This window comes from Schistocerca gregaria, chromosome 4 (assembly GCF_023897955.1).
Source record: "Schistocerca gregaria isolate iqSchGreg1 chromosome 4, iqSchGreg1.2, whole genome shotgun sequence".
Taxonomy (NCBI): Eukaryota; Metazoa; Arthropoda; class Insecta; order Orthoptera; family Acrididae; genus Schistocerca; species Schistocerca gregaria.
This window is the reverse complement of record NC_064923.1, coordinates 562096218-562111680: the sequence shown is the minus strand read 5'-3', so window position 1 is coordinate 562111680 and position 15463 is coordinate 562096218. Positions and strand designations below refer to the sequence as shown.

Below are 15463 nucleotides of genomic sequence, written 5' to 3'. Positions count from 1 at the left end.
TGGCGCCGTGCAGGTGAGCGCCACAATCAGGACTGCATACGACCGAGGCACACAGGGCCAACACCCGGCATCATGGTGTGGGGAGCCATCTCCTACACTGGCCGTACACCTCTGGTGATCGTCGAGGGGACACTGAATAGTGCACGGTACATCCAAACCGTCATCGAACCCATCGTTCTACCATTCCTAGACCGGCAAGGGAACTTGCTGTTCCAACAAGACAATGCACGTCCGCACGTATCCCGTGCCACCCAACGTGCTCTAGAAGGTGTAAGTCAACTACCCTGGCCAGCAAGATCTCCGGATCTGTTCCCCATTGAGCATGTTTAGGACTGGATGAAGCGTCGTCTCACGCGGTCTGCACGTCCAGCACGAACGCTGGTCCAACTGAGGCGCCAGGTGGAAATGGCATGGCAAGCCGTTCCACAGGACTATATCCAGCATCTCTACGATCGTCTCCATGGGAGAATAGCAGCCTGCATTGCTGCGAAAGGTGGATATACACTGTACTATTGCCGACATTGTGCATGCTCTGTTGCCTGTGTCTATGTGCCTGTGGTTCTGTCAGTGTGATCATGTGATGTATCTGACCCCAGGAATATGTCAATAAAGTTTCCCCTTCCTGGGACAATGAATTCACGGTGTTCTTATTTCAATTTCCAGGAGTGTATATCATAGCCCGTCCGGTTGGCCGTGCGGTCTAAGACACGGCTTTCCGGGCGGGAAGAAGCGCCGGTCCCCGGCACGAATCCGCCCAGCGAATCTGTGTCGAGGTCCGGTGAGCCGGCCAGTCTGTGGATGGTTTTTATGCGGTTTTCCATCTGCCTCGGCAGATGCGGGCTGGTTCCCCTTATTCCGCCTCAGCTACACTATGTCGGCGATTGCTGCGCAAACACGTTCTTCACGTACGCGTACACCACCATTACTCTACCACACAAACATAGGGGTTACACTCGTCTGGTGTGAGACGTTCCCTGGGGGGTCCACCGGGGACCGAACCGCACAATAAGCCTGGGTTCGGTGTGGGGCGACGGAGGGGTGAAGTGGACTGCGGTGGCCGTCGTGGGGTTGTGGACCACTGCGGCTGCGGCGGGCACGGAGCCTCTCCGTCGTTTCTAGGTCTCCGGTTAACGTAACATAACATAACATTTATATCATCGTGTTGTAAATATGTCTTAGAGATAATTTTACATCATTGTTCCATCAGGGTTTATAATAACCAATGCTGCGTAAAGAAAATTATGATAATGTGACCCAACAACTGCTGATGTACATTAAACAGAGGAAAATGTTATATGTCCTTTGTGATAAAACAACTTCACATTAACAGTTTGGATAGTATTTTTTCTTAAATGTAACTTTGTATGTATTACATATCTGAATATTGCTAATTACTGTAGACTAAGCTAGTTATCAATAAAAAATTATACTTGCGATCTTGACTAATAAAGGATTTTACACCATGTGATCAAAAGTATCCGGATACCCCCCAAACATACGTTTTTCATACTAGATGCATTGTACTGCCACCTACTGCCAGGTACTCCATATCAGCGATCTCAGTAGTCATTAGACACCGTGAGAGAGCAGAATGGAGCGCTCCGCGGAATTCAAGCACTTCGAACGCGGTCAGGTGATTGGGTGTCACTTGTGTCATACGTCTCTACGCGAGATTTCCACACTCCTAAACATCCTTATGTCCACTGTTTCCAATGTGATAGTGATGTGGAACCGTGAAGGGACGTGTACAGCACAAAAGCGTACAGGTCGATCTCGTCTGTTGACTGACAGAGACCGCCGACAGGTTGAAGAGGGTCGTAATGTGTAATAAGCTGACATCTGTCCAGACCATCACACAGGAATTTCAAACTGCATCTGGATCCACTGCAAGTACTATGACAGTTAGGCGGTATGTGAGAAAACTTGGATTTCATGGTCGAGGGGCTGCTCATAAGTCACATATCACGCCAGTAAATGCCAAACGACGCCTCGCTTGGTGTAAGGAGCGTAAGCATTGGACGATTGAACAGTGGAAAAACGTTATGTGGAGTGACGAATCAAGGTACACTGTGTGGTGATCCGATGGCAGGGTGCGTGTATGGCGAGTGCCCAGTGAACGTCGTCTGCCAGAGTGTGTAGTGCCAGCAGTAAAATTCGGGGGCGGTGATTTTACGGCGTGGTCGTGTTTCTCATGGAAGGGGCTTGCACCCCTTGTTGTTTTGCGAGGCACTATCACAGCATAGGCCTACATTGTTGTTTTAAGCATCTTCTTGTTTCCCACTGAAGAGCAATTCGGAGATGGCGTTGCAAGTTTCAACAAGATCGAGCACCTGTTCATAATGCACGGCCTGTGACGAAGTGGTTACACGACAATAACATCCCTGTAATGGGCTGGCCTGTGCAGGGTCCTGACCTGAGTCCTATAGAACACGTTTGGGATGTTTTGGTACGCCGACTTCGTGCCAGGCCTCACCTACCGACATCGATTCCTCTCCTCAGTGCAGCACTCCGTGAAGAAGGGGCAGCCATTCCACAAGAAACCTTCCAGCAGCCTGCGAGACTGGAAGCTGTCATCCAAGCTAAGTGTGGGCCAACACCATATTGAATTCCAACATTACCGATGGAGGGCCCCACGAACTTGAAAGTCATTTTCAGTCAGGTGTCCGGATACTTTTGATCACATAGCTTATCTGACTCTACAACTTCCTTCTATCACATAGAAGAATTTCAATTTTTGTACTGTGAAAAGATGATGGTTAGGAATTAATCTCATCTGTTTATGAAAAAAAAGATAATTTACAAAACAGTTTCGGAAATGAAAGTAAGTGGACTCATTCCTCATCATTATAATTTATCGAACACGTGATTCATGCTACATGAAACCAACGTATTAACTATTTAACTAGCCAGTTCCAATGGCAGCAAAATATTAATTTTCAATATCTCATATAATTACCGACCAAATTTAAAAAAAAACTTGAAATGCTGTCATAATCTACTCACTAAGAGGTATACTTTCATGCTGAAGTTTTAGTGGGCTAAGACGAGTATTGTAGTTATAAACTGCGTGTCTTGAGGCCGCATAATTGACGAAGGCGACTATATTTGTCCTATGTTTGAGTATAAGAGAACTTAGTGACATACAAAAAAGTTTACTTATAATTTCAGACCTTAACGAATCTTTTTCTCGCTGACAGCGCCTACAAAATGATGAAAGTAAGAGGAGTTTTTCGCTTACTACATTCTCGCTGTTCATTCAGTACAACTTCAGTATCAGGCATTACTTTTTAATTTATGAGGTGTGTGAGGCAAATAATGAGACTGAACTTTTTATTTACCAAAGTTTTTATTTTTTTCAAAGAGCAATATTGTCCCCTTCAGATCAGTTCCCTTCAGCAGCTATACATCGGCGGAGTTGTTGTTCCCAGTCTTCGTAGCAACGCTGAAAGGCTTTAACTCATAGGGCCTCTAAGAAGTCGGTCACATTCTTCTGTGTGTTCTCCAGAGTCTCAAAATGGCGTCCTTTTCGTTTTTCAATTTTGGGAAAACAAAAAAGTCACAAGGAGGCAGATCGTGTGAATACGAGGGCTGTGGAACAACACGAATGCCTTTTGAGGTCAAAAATTCCGTGATGGAAGTGGCTGTGTAGCCTGGGGCGTTGTCTTGATGCAGCACCCACTTGTCTGCAATGTCTGGTCTCACTCGAAACTCCCTTTCCCTGAGCCTTCAAGGAAATTTTGTTAAACACTTGGTCGACAGTTTGCCCTGAAGTAACAATCTCCCAAGAGCAGGCACACATTCGATGTTATTGTCGGGTTTTTTAGTCGAAGGTGTTCCTGGGCGAGGTTCATCATCAACGCATTCTCGGCTTTCCAAAAATGAGTTGTGCCTGCAAAGAAGTTGTACTCTTGGTAAGGAGTGTTCCCCAAACTCTATTTCAACTTTTTAAAGGTCACACTCGCGTATTCCCCTAGTTTAACAAATACTTGATGACATAAGCTTGCTCTAAATTCCGCTGTTCCATTTTTGTAACAAACAATAAAAATGCAACTTCATGATGGCGCTCTCAAAAATCACGTGATTACTGTACAGAGCTGAAACTCAGACTGAGCTTCTGGAAGAAACGGACACTCCAGTCTACACAAACAGACCAGTACAGTGTTGTCAGATCACTCGTAGTGTGGTCAGTCTCATTACTCATCTCACACGCCCCATATTACTTCTTCACTACTAACTATTCGCAACTAATTTTGTAGGAAGTATCCACATACTCCACTGAATGCACTTGCAACATTATATTATTGTACGACGTAGTTCAGTAGACATGACTTTGCACAAAACACTGAGAAGCGACAAAAACTGGCTTTTGATTGAAGCGGAGCGCAAATTACCCAGACTATACTCGTGCACTGTTAGATGATGAAAGCACTTTGCGACTTCCAACAAACCTTAAAAATAATTTCAAATATTTTGTAAACTTTATCACTTATTTGCTTAACATCAAATATTTAACACAGTAAGTCATTTGTAAGGTAATCAGAACTTGGAATCTGTTTTATACATGAGAATTCGATTGTCTAAAGAACAGGGGATTTATTATTACCACATAATATTCCGAAATAGAGAAAGTAAAAAACTTGCGAATTTCTTTGTTTGGGCATCATTAAGGGCATCTTCCCAGCTGTCATATTGACACGTGCACTGGGTAGTAAGCTCCGCGAGCCAGTTATAAAGTAGTGATTCGCCAGATGAAAAATTATGCGGAGGAAGTACGGCGAAGAGCCCTATTTTTTGCCTACCGTCGATGAATCGTCGCTCTCAACTTCCGCGGGACGTCAGCGTTGCGAGAATGTCCCCTGGAGCCCGAGTTTCCCGAAACACCGCGGCGCGGCGCTGGGGTAGAGCGCGGCGTTAGGTTGTGTGGCAGCGCGAGCGAGCCGACTCCCGCCAGTTGCCGATGCACGACGGTTCTCATTGGGTGCCGCAGGTTACGTCTGCTTGAGCCTTCACAATGCACGACAGTATACGGACCAAGGTAGGTGCCAAACTCATTGTTGCATCGCGTGGCTCCTTACCTCAGCTTTCTAAGTACTCGTTTCCACCCTTGAGTGTGTAACGACCCGATTTCAAAGCAACTGGATTTTATACTGTGTCGTTAAGTTTTAACGAACGGAACACATCGTATTTCATTCTTTCTGACCGTCAAAGTGAATTTTCGAAGATAAACGTTCTTGGATAACGCTATGTGAACAACGGGGATTTGTCGTTTCAGCTTCTGTTGGATGCCAGCACCTCTGTTGACAGAACACTATTATGCTTTAATGTGGACGCGTGTTTCCACAAAAAAATAATTTGGAAATGAGAAAAAAATTAGTAGTTCTTCCTGCAAAGAGATATAGATTAATTACTTACGTAATAGCAAACTAATATTAGGGCACTTAAAATACACGTGCTGTGAAATATTCGATAGACAACACAATGTCATTTTGTGATACTGCCATTTGTTCTCAACATTCTCTTTACGAACGAGCGTGGGATGTGTGATCATTTCCGTGTCTCCAGCCGATCTGTAATTCCTGAATTTCTCATTTACAATCAGCTGAAATACTGAAACTGATTTTCAGTAACACTGACAGAATATCACCAGCATTTTCGTATAATCATCACGACAGATAGAGATAGTAATCTCCTCTGTAACCTCACTAAACTATTTTGGGCGTCAGAAACCTGGCGCAATATTCCAGCACACGTCATACAAGCTTTTTGTAACAGTTGTTACCAATGATGAACTGCATGTATTCCAGATCAGTAGACTGACAGCCTCCTGTATTTTAACTTCGTACGCTTTCTATTTTATCTTTAACGCGAGCCTATTGCAACATCAGTGTAAATCCCTGGAAAAAGCTATTTTGTGACTACATCCCAAACTATATAAAATAATAAGTATTAGGTGTCACGTTGTTTCGACAGTTCATTGTTAGTATATCGGAAAAATCAGATGGGTGTAACCAGACCAAGAAAGTCTCGTCTGTGTCCTAATACCGTGTGACACTCTCACTGGCTAGTTAAACGACGCTACATTATATGAACTGGTTTATTGGTAATGTCTTCGGCTAACCGTTCCTGCCGCAACACCTCATAGACGGCGAGAATGCATGGATATCATTCGTGTGATGTGTCGCCTTGCGCTAGACAATCCCAAATCCTTTCAGCGCGATTCAAATCTTCTGGCTTTGCGTTTTCATAAGTGATTGCTCCCGACTGTTCCTTCTGACAAGCAGTCATATTTACAGCCATGTGAACGAGAGAATTGTCATCTTGGAAACTAGGGCTGGTGATGGTAGGGTCCTCATTAGGATGTAGAGCGTACGCCAAAACATTGATGTCCATCAGCTTGATGTAGCCATTCTGCTTAAAGGTATCAAACAGTCCTTCAGTATGTAATGAAAATATCACCAATGCCTTACTTCTAGTCCTTACAGAAAATTTAAACTGAAATGCGATTCATGCATTTCCAAAGTACGTTTGTGCCTCTTCATCGACTATAAGTGGACACGCTAAGGTGCAGGAGTGAAAACGGTTGGCTTGTGTGTAGTTTCACTCATGCCCCTGCAATGGATACATCTCCAGCGCGTTCAGTCGGAATCCATTCAGGGCGACAGTGAACCCTTGTAACATTTATTCCTTATATCGTAGCATTTTTAACCATGCCAAGGGGAATATGTTAGCGGACCCATTCATAAGATAATGCTCGGAAATAAACGTATAAAATTAGGCATTTCCCTTCTAGAATGAGGTTTTGTCATATCCAAAGACAGTATTATCCCTTTACCATTGCGCTACATGTTACAAATGCGATTTGTACAAACACTCTACTGTATTAATTATGAATTAAAGAGAGGTTCGCCTTTTCCAAGTAAACAATAATTATTTTGCTTTAATATCCAAACATATTTCACCACAACTGTGGCATCCTTAATGGTTTTATCTTTCCGTTTTCATTACATATGCACAAACAGATTTTATTTAGCGTAAGAAATATATTACATCGGATTTTGTTGTTATCTAAATAACTCATGCACTTTAGCATTTTTTACGTTGCTTGTGCCCTGTGATGGCAAACGGAATCAGCCACAGCTCTAAATTAACACACTATCTCATCTGCAAACATTAGGACTATTAGGCTACCGACTGCACTCAATATTCGTTGATAAACACAGACTTTAAAATACATATTGCCGTCAAACAGTGTCGTATGTCCCTTTTTAGCCTTAGTGTCGCTGCGGTTGGTTTTCCTGCGCTGTGGCTGATTTTTATTTGCCAGCCACATTGTGCCTCCTCCCTTGGCGCTCGAAACATTTGAACGCTGCTCCCGACAGCCGAAGCAATTGTGCCCTACTGCACCTTGGTAACTGCACGCGTTTGTAATTTGATTCATTGTTTAGAGTATTACGTATGAACAACTGGTATATTTATTGATGCCTCAAATCCAGCTGAAATTTACTAGACGTTAATGATCTGTGCTTTTGGTACAATGTTCACCACTGGTTAAAACTGTACGCCTTCCCAGGACTCGCATACGGATTCCCTACTTTTGCGAGCTGCACTCTGCCTACTGTGCGTTTAGAAACTGCAGCAACAACATAAACAACTATCCCTCGAAAGGTTATCCACAGTTTTGTCTTCAGTCAGTTCATATTAATTACTGCAGACAATTTGCTACTAAAACTTCCATACGTATCCGCATACACTTTTAATAAAACCATCGTTCTCCACACATAGAACGAGGTGGTGAGACACTACACCCGCGTTCCGAAGGGCGACAATTCATATAGCCTGCTGCTCATTTAGATTTAGGTTTTCACTGGTTTCACTAAGGCAAAAGCCGGGGTACTATCTTTTAAAACTATAATTCCGAGCCATTTCTCTCTATTTTGAGTTTGCCAGATTTCATTTTTTGTTCACTCTGATATTAATCTGCCACATTCGATGTGTTCTATTTCGATACAGCGAGCTTCGGCTTTGCGCCAACTTAAGACACACTCTACGGATATACATTAGTGTGCATTACAATACCGATGGCATGAAGACGACATGCAAGAAACGTCAAACTGCACTATATGCTTACATTACAGCGCAACCGCACAAAGCACGTAGACTAATATCTTCAACATATTGGATATAAGGAAGGATTACGCAGCAGGTTTCTCATTCAGAAATCTCATTTGAATGTTGTTCTTTGATGAGGGGACATTTAGAACAAAAAGGAGAAACGACTGCCAGCAGGTGTCACACTTCGGCAACGGCAGGGTCTTGACCTATCTAGTATGGTTTATCGTTACGCAGTATTGTTTCACACGATGGATGGAATTGCACGACTGTCACGCGAACAACGTAGGTCGTTTGAGCAATGAAGGGTACGTAGCGAATGGAAAAAGGCGCAGGTCATTCCCAGTTTCAAGAAGAGTCGTAGGACAGATAGACCCATATCATTGACGTCAGTCTGTTGTAGAATTATGGAACGTTTTGTGCTCATGTATTATGACGTTTTTGGAGAACGAAAATCCCCTCCATAAAAATCAACGTGGATTCCGCAAACGGAGATCGTGCGAAAATCTACTCGCTGTGTTCCTCCATAAGAGCCACAGCGCCTCAGACGCCGACGCCCAGGTTGATACCGTGTTCTTTGCCTTCAGAAAGGCGTTTGACACCGTCCCACACTGCCTTTAGTGAAAAAATATACAAGCTTACTGAATACTGGACATTTTCGATTGGATTCAAAACTTTCTTGCAGATAGAACTCAAAACGTCGCTCATAACGGAACAAAACCGACATATGTGACAGTAATTTCCGTAATACCCAAGCAAGCGTTAGTGGACCATTGCTGTTTACAGTTTATATAAATGATCCAGTAGGAAGCGTCGAAAACTCTTTAACGCTGTTCGCAGGTGATGCAGTTGCCTATAACGGTGGAGGAACTGACAGTTGACCCTGAACGTAAATAAATGTAACATATGGCGCATGCATAGGAAAGAATCCACTACTGTTAAATAGTCGGAAAAGCAGATGCCAGACTGAGATTCATAGGAAAAATCTTAAGGAAATGTTACTCATCCGCTACAGATGTGGGTTACAAGGTGCTGTTCATCAATCTGGGACCCTTACCAAGTAGGACTGATAAAAATGATTCAGAAGATCCAACCAAGAGTGGCATGTTTCGTCACGGGATCCTTTCGCCGGCGCGAGGACGCCACAGAGATGCTTAATGTACTCCAGTGGCTAACGGTACAAGAGATGAGTTGTGCATCATATATAGGCTTGCTATTCAAATTTCGAGAGAGTATTTCCGGGAAGAGTCGGACAACATATTATTTCCTCCCATATACCTGTATGTCTCGCGAAATGAACACAACGAGAAAATTCGAGAAATTACAGCTAATACAGATGCTTGCCCACAATCATTCTTCCCATGCATCATTCGCAGATGAAACAGGAAAGGGGAGATCAGTTGGCTGTACCAAAAGTACCGTCATGTGCCTTGCTGAGTAGTCATGTGGATGTAGAATATGGAATCGATAGATTCAGGTTCGCCAAACTCAACGCCATGCAAGAGTTCAACGGTACCACGTGACTAGCACCCGAGAATACATACGCCCGTGCAGGATCTTACAGCCACGTCACGTACCGCTGGTCACGAAATGGGCTTTTTGTAGCGATAAAAGTTACCACACTGACAGTACGATGGCGTCTCGGGCACCACGAACAGTCAGCATGGCGAACATTGTTGCCACACCCCATGACAAAGCAACAGAGATGACACACCGACAGCAGTGCGGCAAATAACACTCGACTCTGGGGTGGTACCACAATTATTTTTTCAAACGAGTCTGACTATATCATCACGATGGATGTATCCATGTGTGGAGGTGCTGAGGAAAACGTTACCACATTTCATTCATGCCGGCCGATGTGGCCGAGCGGTTCTAGGCGCTACAGTCTGGAACCGCGCGACCGCTACGTTCGCAGGTTCGAATCCTGCCTCAGGCATGGATGTGTGTAATGTCCTTAGGCTAGTTAGGTTTAAGTAGTTCTAAGTTCTAGGGGACTGATGACCTCAGCAGCTAAGTCCCATAGTGCTCAGAGCCATTTGAACCATTTCATTCATCATCGTCATGCGAGTTCAGCATCCAGCATAATACTCTGCGATACCATTAGGTTCCTAATACAACTTCTGGTTCCCATAGCCCCTAATTAGGACAGCATGGGTTACACTTGTCAAGGATGGTGGCTATGCTCTAGCTTCGAAGTCTCTGCGACGTTATCTTTCAACAAGATAGCGCAAGACCACATTTTGCCCGTGTTATCCTGACGTAGCTCGATATAGAAGACGTTCGATTGTTACCCTCGCCAGCACGTTCTCGAGATCTCTCGCCCACTGAAATCGTCCGGTAATGGGTTGTTGGGCGGTTGACATGCCACTTCTCGGCGCTCATGAAGACTGATCAAATCTGGCACAGAATTAAAACTGCGCGGATTGAGGTACCTATGCCTGTCATCCAAGCTCAGTTCGATCCACTATCCAGACAGGTTCTGGCCATTGTTGCTGCCAGAGGTGGAAGCCTATGTGTTAAATTTCGCAACCTGTACACATTCAAAACACCTAAAATTTTAATTGTGTGTTTTTTCTACTATACTGTAAACACAGAATAAATAAAATTTCATTGTGTGCTATCCTTCCTGTTGTTGATATTTTAATGGCTTGCAGCGCACGTACGCGAACGTCAACTATGAGGTACCCGCTGTTGAAATTTCTATTTATTTAGCATAAAGAAACGATACACCATGTTCAATATTTAGTGATGGCTAGCGCCTACAAAGTATTACGGAACACGTGTAGAACCAGATAAAGAAGGAATAAGAAAAGGTTAGCACATCATCGGAATGAGAATCAATAAGAAAAAGACAAAATCTATGGTGATAAGTGCAAGAAAAGTAAGAACAACTATAAAGCTAGGATAATAAGATATAGAACAAGTTAGTGCTTTAAGATATAGGGGAACCATTATTACGGAAGTCATGAGATGCAGTAAGGAGGTAAGAATGGATTTAGTAGTTGCCAAAGTAGCATTTGATAATAAGAGGAGATTTCTATGTGGGAACATGAACAAGGATCTGAGGAAGAGGTTGGAGAGGTATTTTAAGTGTAACGTGGCGTTATACGGAGCCATGACATGGACACTGAGGAAAGAGGAAGAAAGAAGAATAGAAGTATATGAGATGTACGTTTGGAGGAGGATTTAAGGGATAAAATGGGGAGACAAATGGAGAAATGAGGTGTTGGAAAGAGAGAGAAATTTTAAAAGTAATCTGGAAGAGAATACACAAATGGCTAGGACATTAGATGGGAAGAGGTTTTCTACTGATTGATGCTGTGGAAGGAACATTGAATAGAAGACGAAGAAGAGGACGCAAAAGATTCTAGATAGTGGGTAGTATAAGGCTAGAAAACAATTACAAGCCGACGAAGAGGACAGCAAATGATAGGACTGCATGTAAGGTTGTATCTGGAGTGGCCGCGCGGTTAGAGGCGCTATGTCACGGATTGCGCGGCCCCTGCCACCGGAGATTCGAGTGCTCCCTCGGGCATGGGTCTGTGTGTGTTGTTCGTAGCGTAAGTTAGTTTAAGTAGTTGTGATATGTCAGTTGTATATTTATCTGGCAGACAACTGTTGAGTGCAGTATAGTGTTGTTTTGGATGATTATGGAAGAGAAATGAAAGAAGTGGCTGAAATCGGTGACAGCACGTAGCCTGTCCAGGTGGACAGAGCGACTGACTGATCGCCATCATCAATACCATTAGTTTCCCCACCTGTGGGTCCAGAGCCTTGACGTACATTCTGAAAGCTAAAACTGTTTTACGTGTGCACCGTAGGCTGTCAGATTTTTCAAACAGATTAAACTTTACTGCGTCATGTATTAGTCTTGTGTCCAGGTGAAATGATTAGGTATCGCACATACTGTAATCGTATATAGCTGGATTTTTTAAAAGTCAAGTTTCTTCAAACTGCATTGGATTCATAGATAATTAAGGCGGAGTGCGATTCACTACGTTAAGTGGAGGTCAATCTGATTTTCTCATAATTACTGCATAATGATTTTTTCACGTTGACAACGCCGTCATACCGTGTATGTCAGAGTGCTGCTGATTAGGATAAACCGATTATATACTCTGAGATCTTAACCACTCCTGGTATTCCTCCTTACGACTCGCTCAATGGTACATTTGTTTCTGGTCAATCTGTGTCATTGAAGTTCACGTACACCTTAATCCCATTAGATTCCTCCTCGCATAACCTACACTTCTTATCTTTATCTATGTGGATGCAGGCGTTAATTCCCAGCCATATGTATTATCCAGAAAGTCATCCTTAACGGGAAACGCTGTGAAAAGCTGTTTCCCCAATGAATACACATGAGATACTTACTGTTCAGCAGGCGATGTGTTAGTTATACAAGCGCTCCCGAGTCGTATCATCTGACGCACTTCTTATCGAGCCAAGTATAGCCTGAAGACGGACGCGAGCTGTCAAGATAAATCTCCAGGCCCTGACCCGCTGCAGTGAGTCTACAACAACGGCGGGATTACGAGTGTCAGAAAATTAATGAATGAGGCTTGTTGACTGCTCAGATGTCACTATCAACGTCTATGGTTCCATTCCTCAACAAACTGCTAATATTATCTGTTAATTTAGCTTATGGCGGGACACAGGATATTATTACACATTAAGCAGCAGGTGTAAAACTGTGGTACTAACGACAAATAGATGAAACATAGAACAGAAATAGTCAAAAGAACTCTCGATTAGCGTCAGGGCGTCCTTTGCATTGCCTGGATATGATGCTAAGCTACACTCCAGCAAAATATATTCGATGATTTGGATGTCTCGTCGCGATTGCAAAATGGATAGCGCTTTTTTTGTTTGGTTTTTGAGAATCATAATAGCTGTCTCCCATCTCCACTGAAACAAATCAAAGTGTTCTGATTTATTGCGCTTGTTTAGATCGGTTTGTACTCATAGTGATGCTTGGTGGATCCATATTTGTCGCCTTTTATGTCTGAGATGGATGAGATCGCGAGCGATAACAATAACTCCACACACCGAAAACAGTGCATCCTTGGTGATATTTTTTTATATGGGCTCTACGCCATGGTCTAGGCATGTTCCTGCACTTAACGTTTTTGCTCCTACTACTGGAAACATCATCAGACGCTATAAAGACTTAGATCGTAGTTTCAAAGCCAACGACCTCGCCGCGTAATTAAGAGCGGTTCTTGTGGGATCGTCGAAGTGGATAGGTGATCGTCCGGGTCTACCGAGTGCTGTTGGCAAGCGGGGTACATTCAGCCCTTGTGAGGCCAGCTGAGGAGCTACTTGATTGAGACACAGCGGCTCCGGTATCGAACACTAACAACGACCGGTAGAGTGGTGTGCTGACCACCTACCACTCTACATCCACCTCAAGTGGCGCCTGTCATCTGAGGATGACACGGCGGTCGGTCGGTATCGTTGGGCATTCCGAGTCTTGTTCAGAAGGAGAACTATATTCAAACTCAAATAACTGGCTTAGTCTTTATAGGATATGGTATCTCAAACATCTGGAGACGAAACCTTAGGCAGGGAATAACACTCATACCACAAGGGAATAACACTCATACCACAAAAATTATCAAGGGTTTACGTGCTGCCAACGTTGTAAACTAGTAGAACAAAGACTTCAAGCAAAACACTCACTAAACGCTAATACTATTGTCTGTGCCCAGACGCATACACGAGTAGTTGCTGTGAGACATAGAGGCTGTTACTTACCTTAATGTTGCTGCAACCAGGACAACCATGACACCGCGTATCAGTATCAGTTGCTCAGCTGTCATTCTCTCAGAGAGAAAACTTAAGCCACAACTTGTATTGTATTGTATGTTAACTAGGGACCTTGAAACGACGGAGAGGCTTAGTCTCCGCCGCAGCCGCAGTGGTCCACAACCCTACGACGACTACCGCAGTCCACTTCACCCCTCCGCCTCCCCACACCGAGTGTAACCCCTATGGCCGGCCGGTGTGGCCGTGCGGTTCTAGGCGCTGCAGTCTGGAGCCGAGCGACCGCTACGGTCGCAGGTTTGAATCCTGCCTCGGGCATGGTCGTGTGTGATGTCCTTAGGTTAGTTAGGTTTAATTAGTTCTAAGTTCTAGGCGACTGATGACCTCAGAAGTTAAGTCGCATAGTGCTCAGAGCCATTTGAAACATGTTAACCCCTATGTTTGCATGGTAGAGTAATGGTGGGGTACGCGTACGTGGAGAACTTGTTTGCGCAGCAATCGACGACATAGAGTAGCTGAGGCGGAATAAGGGGAACCAGACCGCATTTGCCGAGGCAGAAGGAAAACCGCCTACAAACCATCCACAGACTGGCCGGCTCACCGGACCTCGACACAAAACCGCCGGGCGGATTCTTGCCGGAGACCAGCCGCTCCTTCCCGCCTGGAAAGCCGTGCGTTAGACCGCACGGCCAACCGGGCGGGCAAGTCACAACTTACTTACAATAGACTGCAATTCAACAAAATGAAATCCATCCGATCATTTACCAGAAAACTGCAGCCCTAATTGCAGCACATATATATTGTTTCTTTCACGGTTTCCCTACATGAAGTTCATTTTGTGCGTTGAAAATGTACATTTTTCACTTACGTTAGTGTCAAGCCCACCAAGTCAACAAAAGAAGTCAATACCGACGCATCTTGACTGACGCAACCTGACGAGTAATATCTCATGTACAAATTAAGTACCTCTTTGGTTCAATGCCATTACGAAGTGAACTTACTGGAGTTCAGAGTCGTTCAAAAAACAGCGATTTATTTCAGTTATGTATTCATATTACTCTGAACTTACTTTACTGTGCTACCACCAGTTATACCTGACACAAATTTAACCTGCACAGATAATTAATTCCTAGTGCTGCTGTACTCGTTCGCATTCCACGACGAACCTTTCGGGCTGGGATGGAGGGTGCGCCGTTGTGAAACTTCCTAGCACTACGGTAAAAATATGTGCCGGGCTCGACTCGTGTTCTGGCAGTTAGCTGTAATCTGCCAGCAAGTTTCAAATTTTGTTATGTTCCTATAAGATATCTGGACTTCATTTTCACTGAATTACAGAAAGGTGGCATTTTATCACAAGACGAAATCAAGGGGTTTCTTTTATTATTTAATGAACAAAATAGTCTAGATTACGCTTTTATCTACGACTGATTTCATTCGAATTTGGGAACCTTTAGATGTTCCTGTAAAATGCAAGACTGATTCTTTTCTCACCTTTCCTCTTCACCGCTGCCTTGGTAATCCTAATGGAGTGTTTTTTTTTCTGAACGTAGGATTTTATCTGTTGGGACACTGTTTTTGACTTTAC

General features: G+C 43.8%; 1 protein-coding gene across 1 annotated transcript in view; it reads left to right on the top strand.

The window, feature by feature from the left end:
• Positions 1–4916: 4916 nt before the first annotated feature.
• LOC126267953 (phytanoyl-CoA dioxygenase domain-containing protein 1 homolog) overlaps positions 4917–15463 on the top strand; it is a 64791-nt gene continuing 54244 nt past the window's right edge. Inside the window, exon 1 of the mRNA XM_049973287.1 lies at positions 4917–5035. Coding sequence (XP_049829244.1) covers positions 5012–5035 — 24 coding nt within the window. The 5' untranslated portion in view covers positions 4917–5011. The remainder of the gene's footprint in view (positions 5036–15463) is intronic.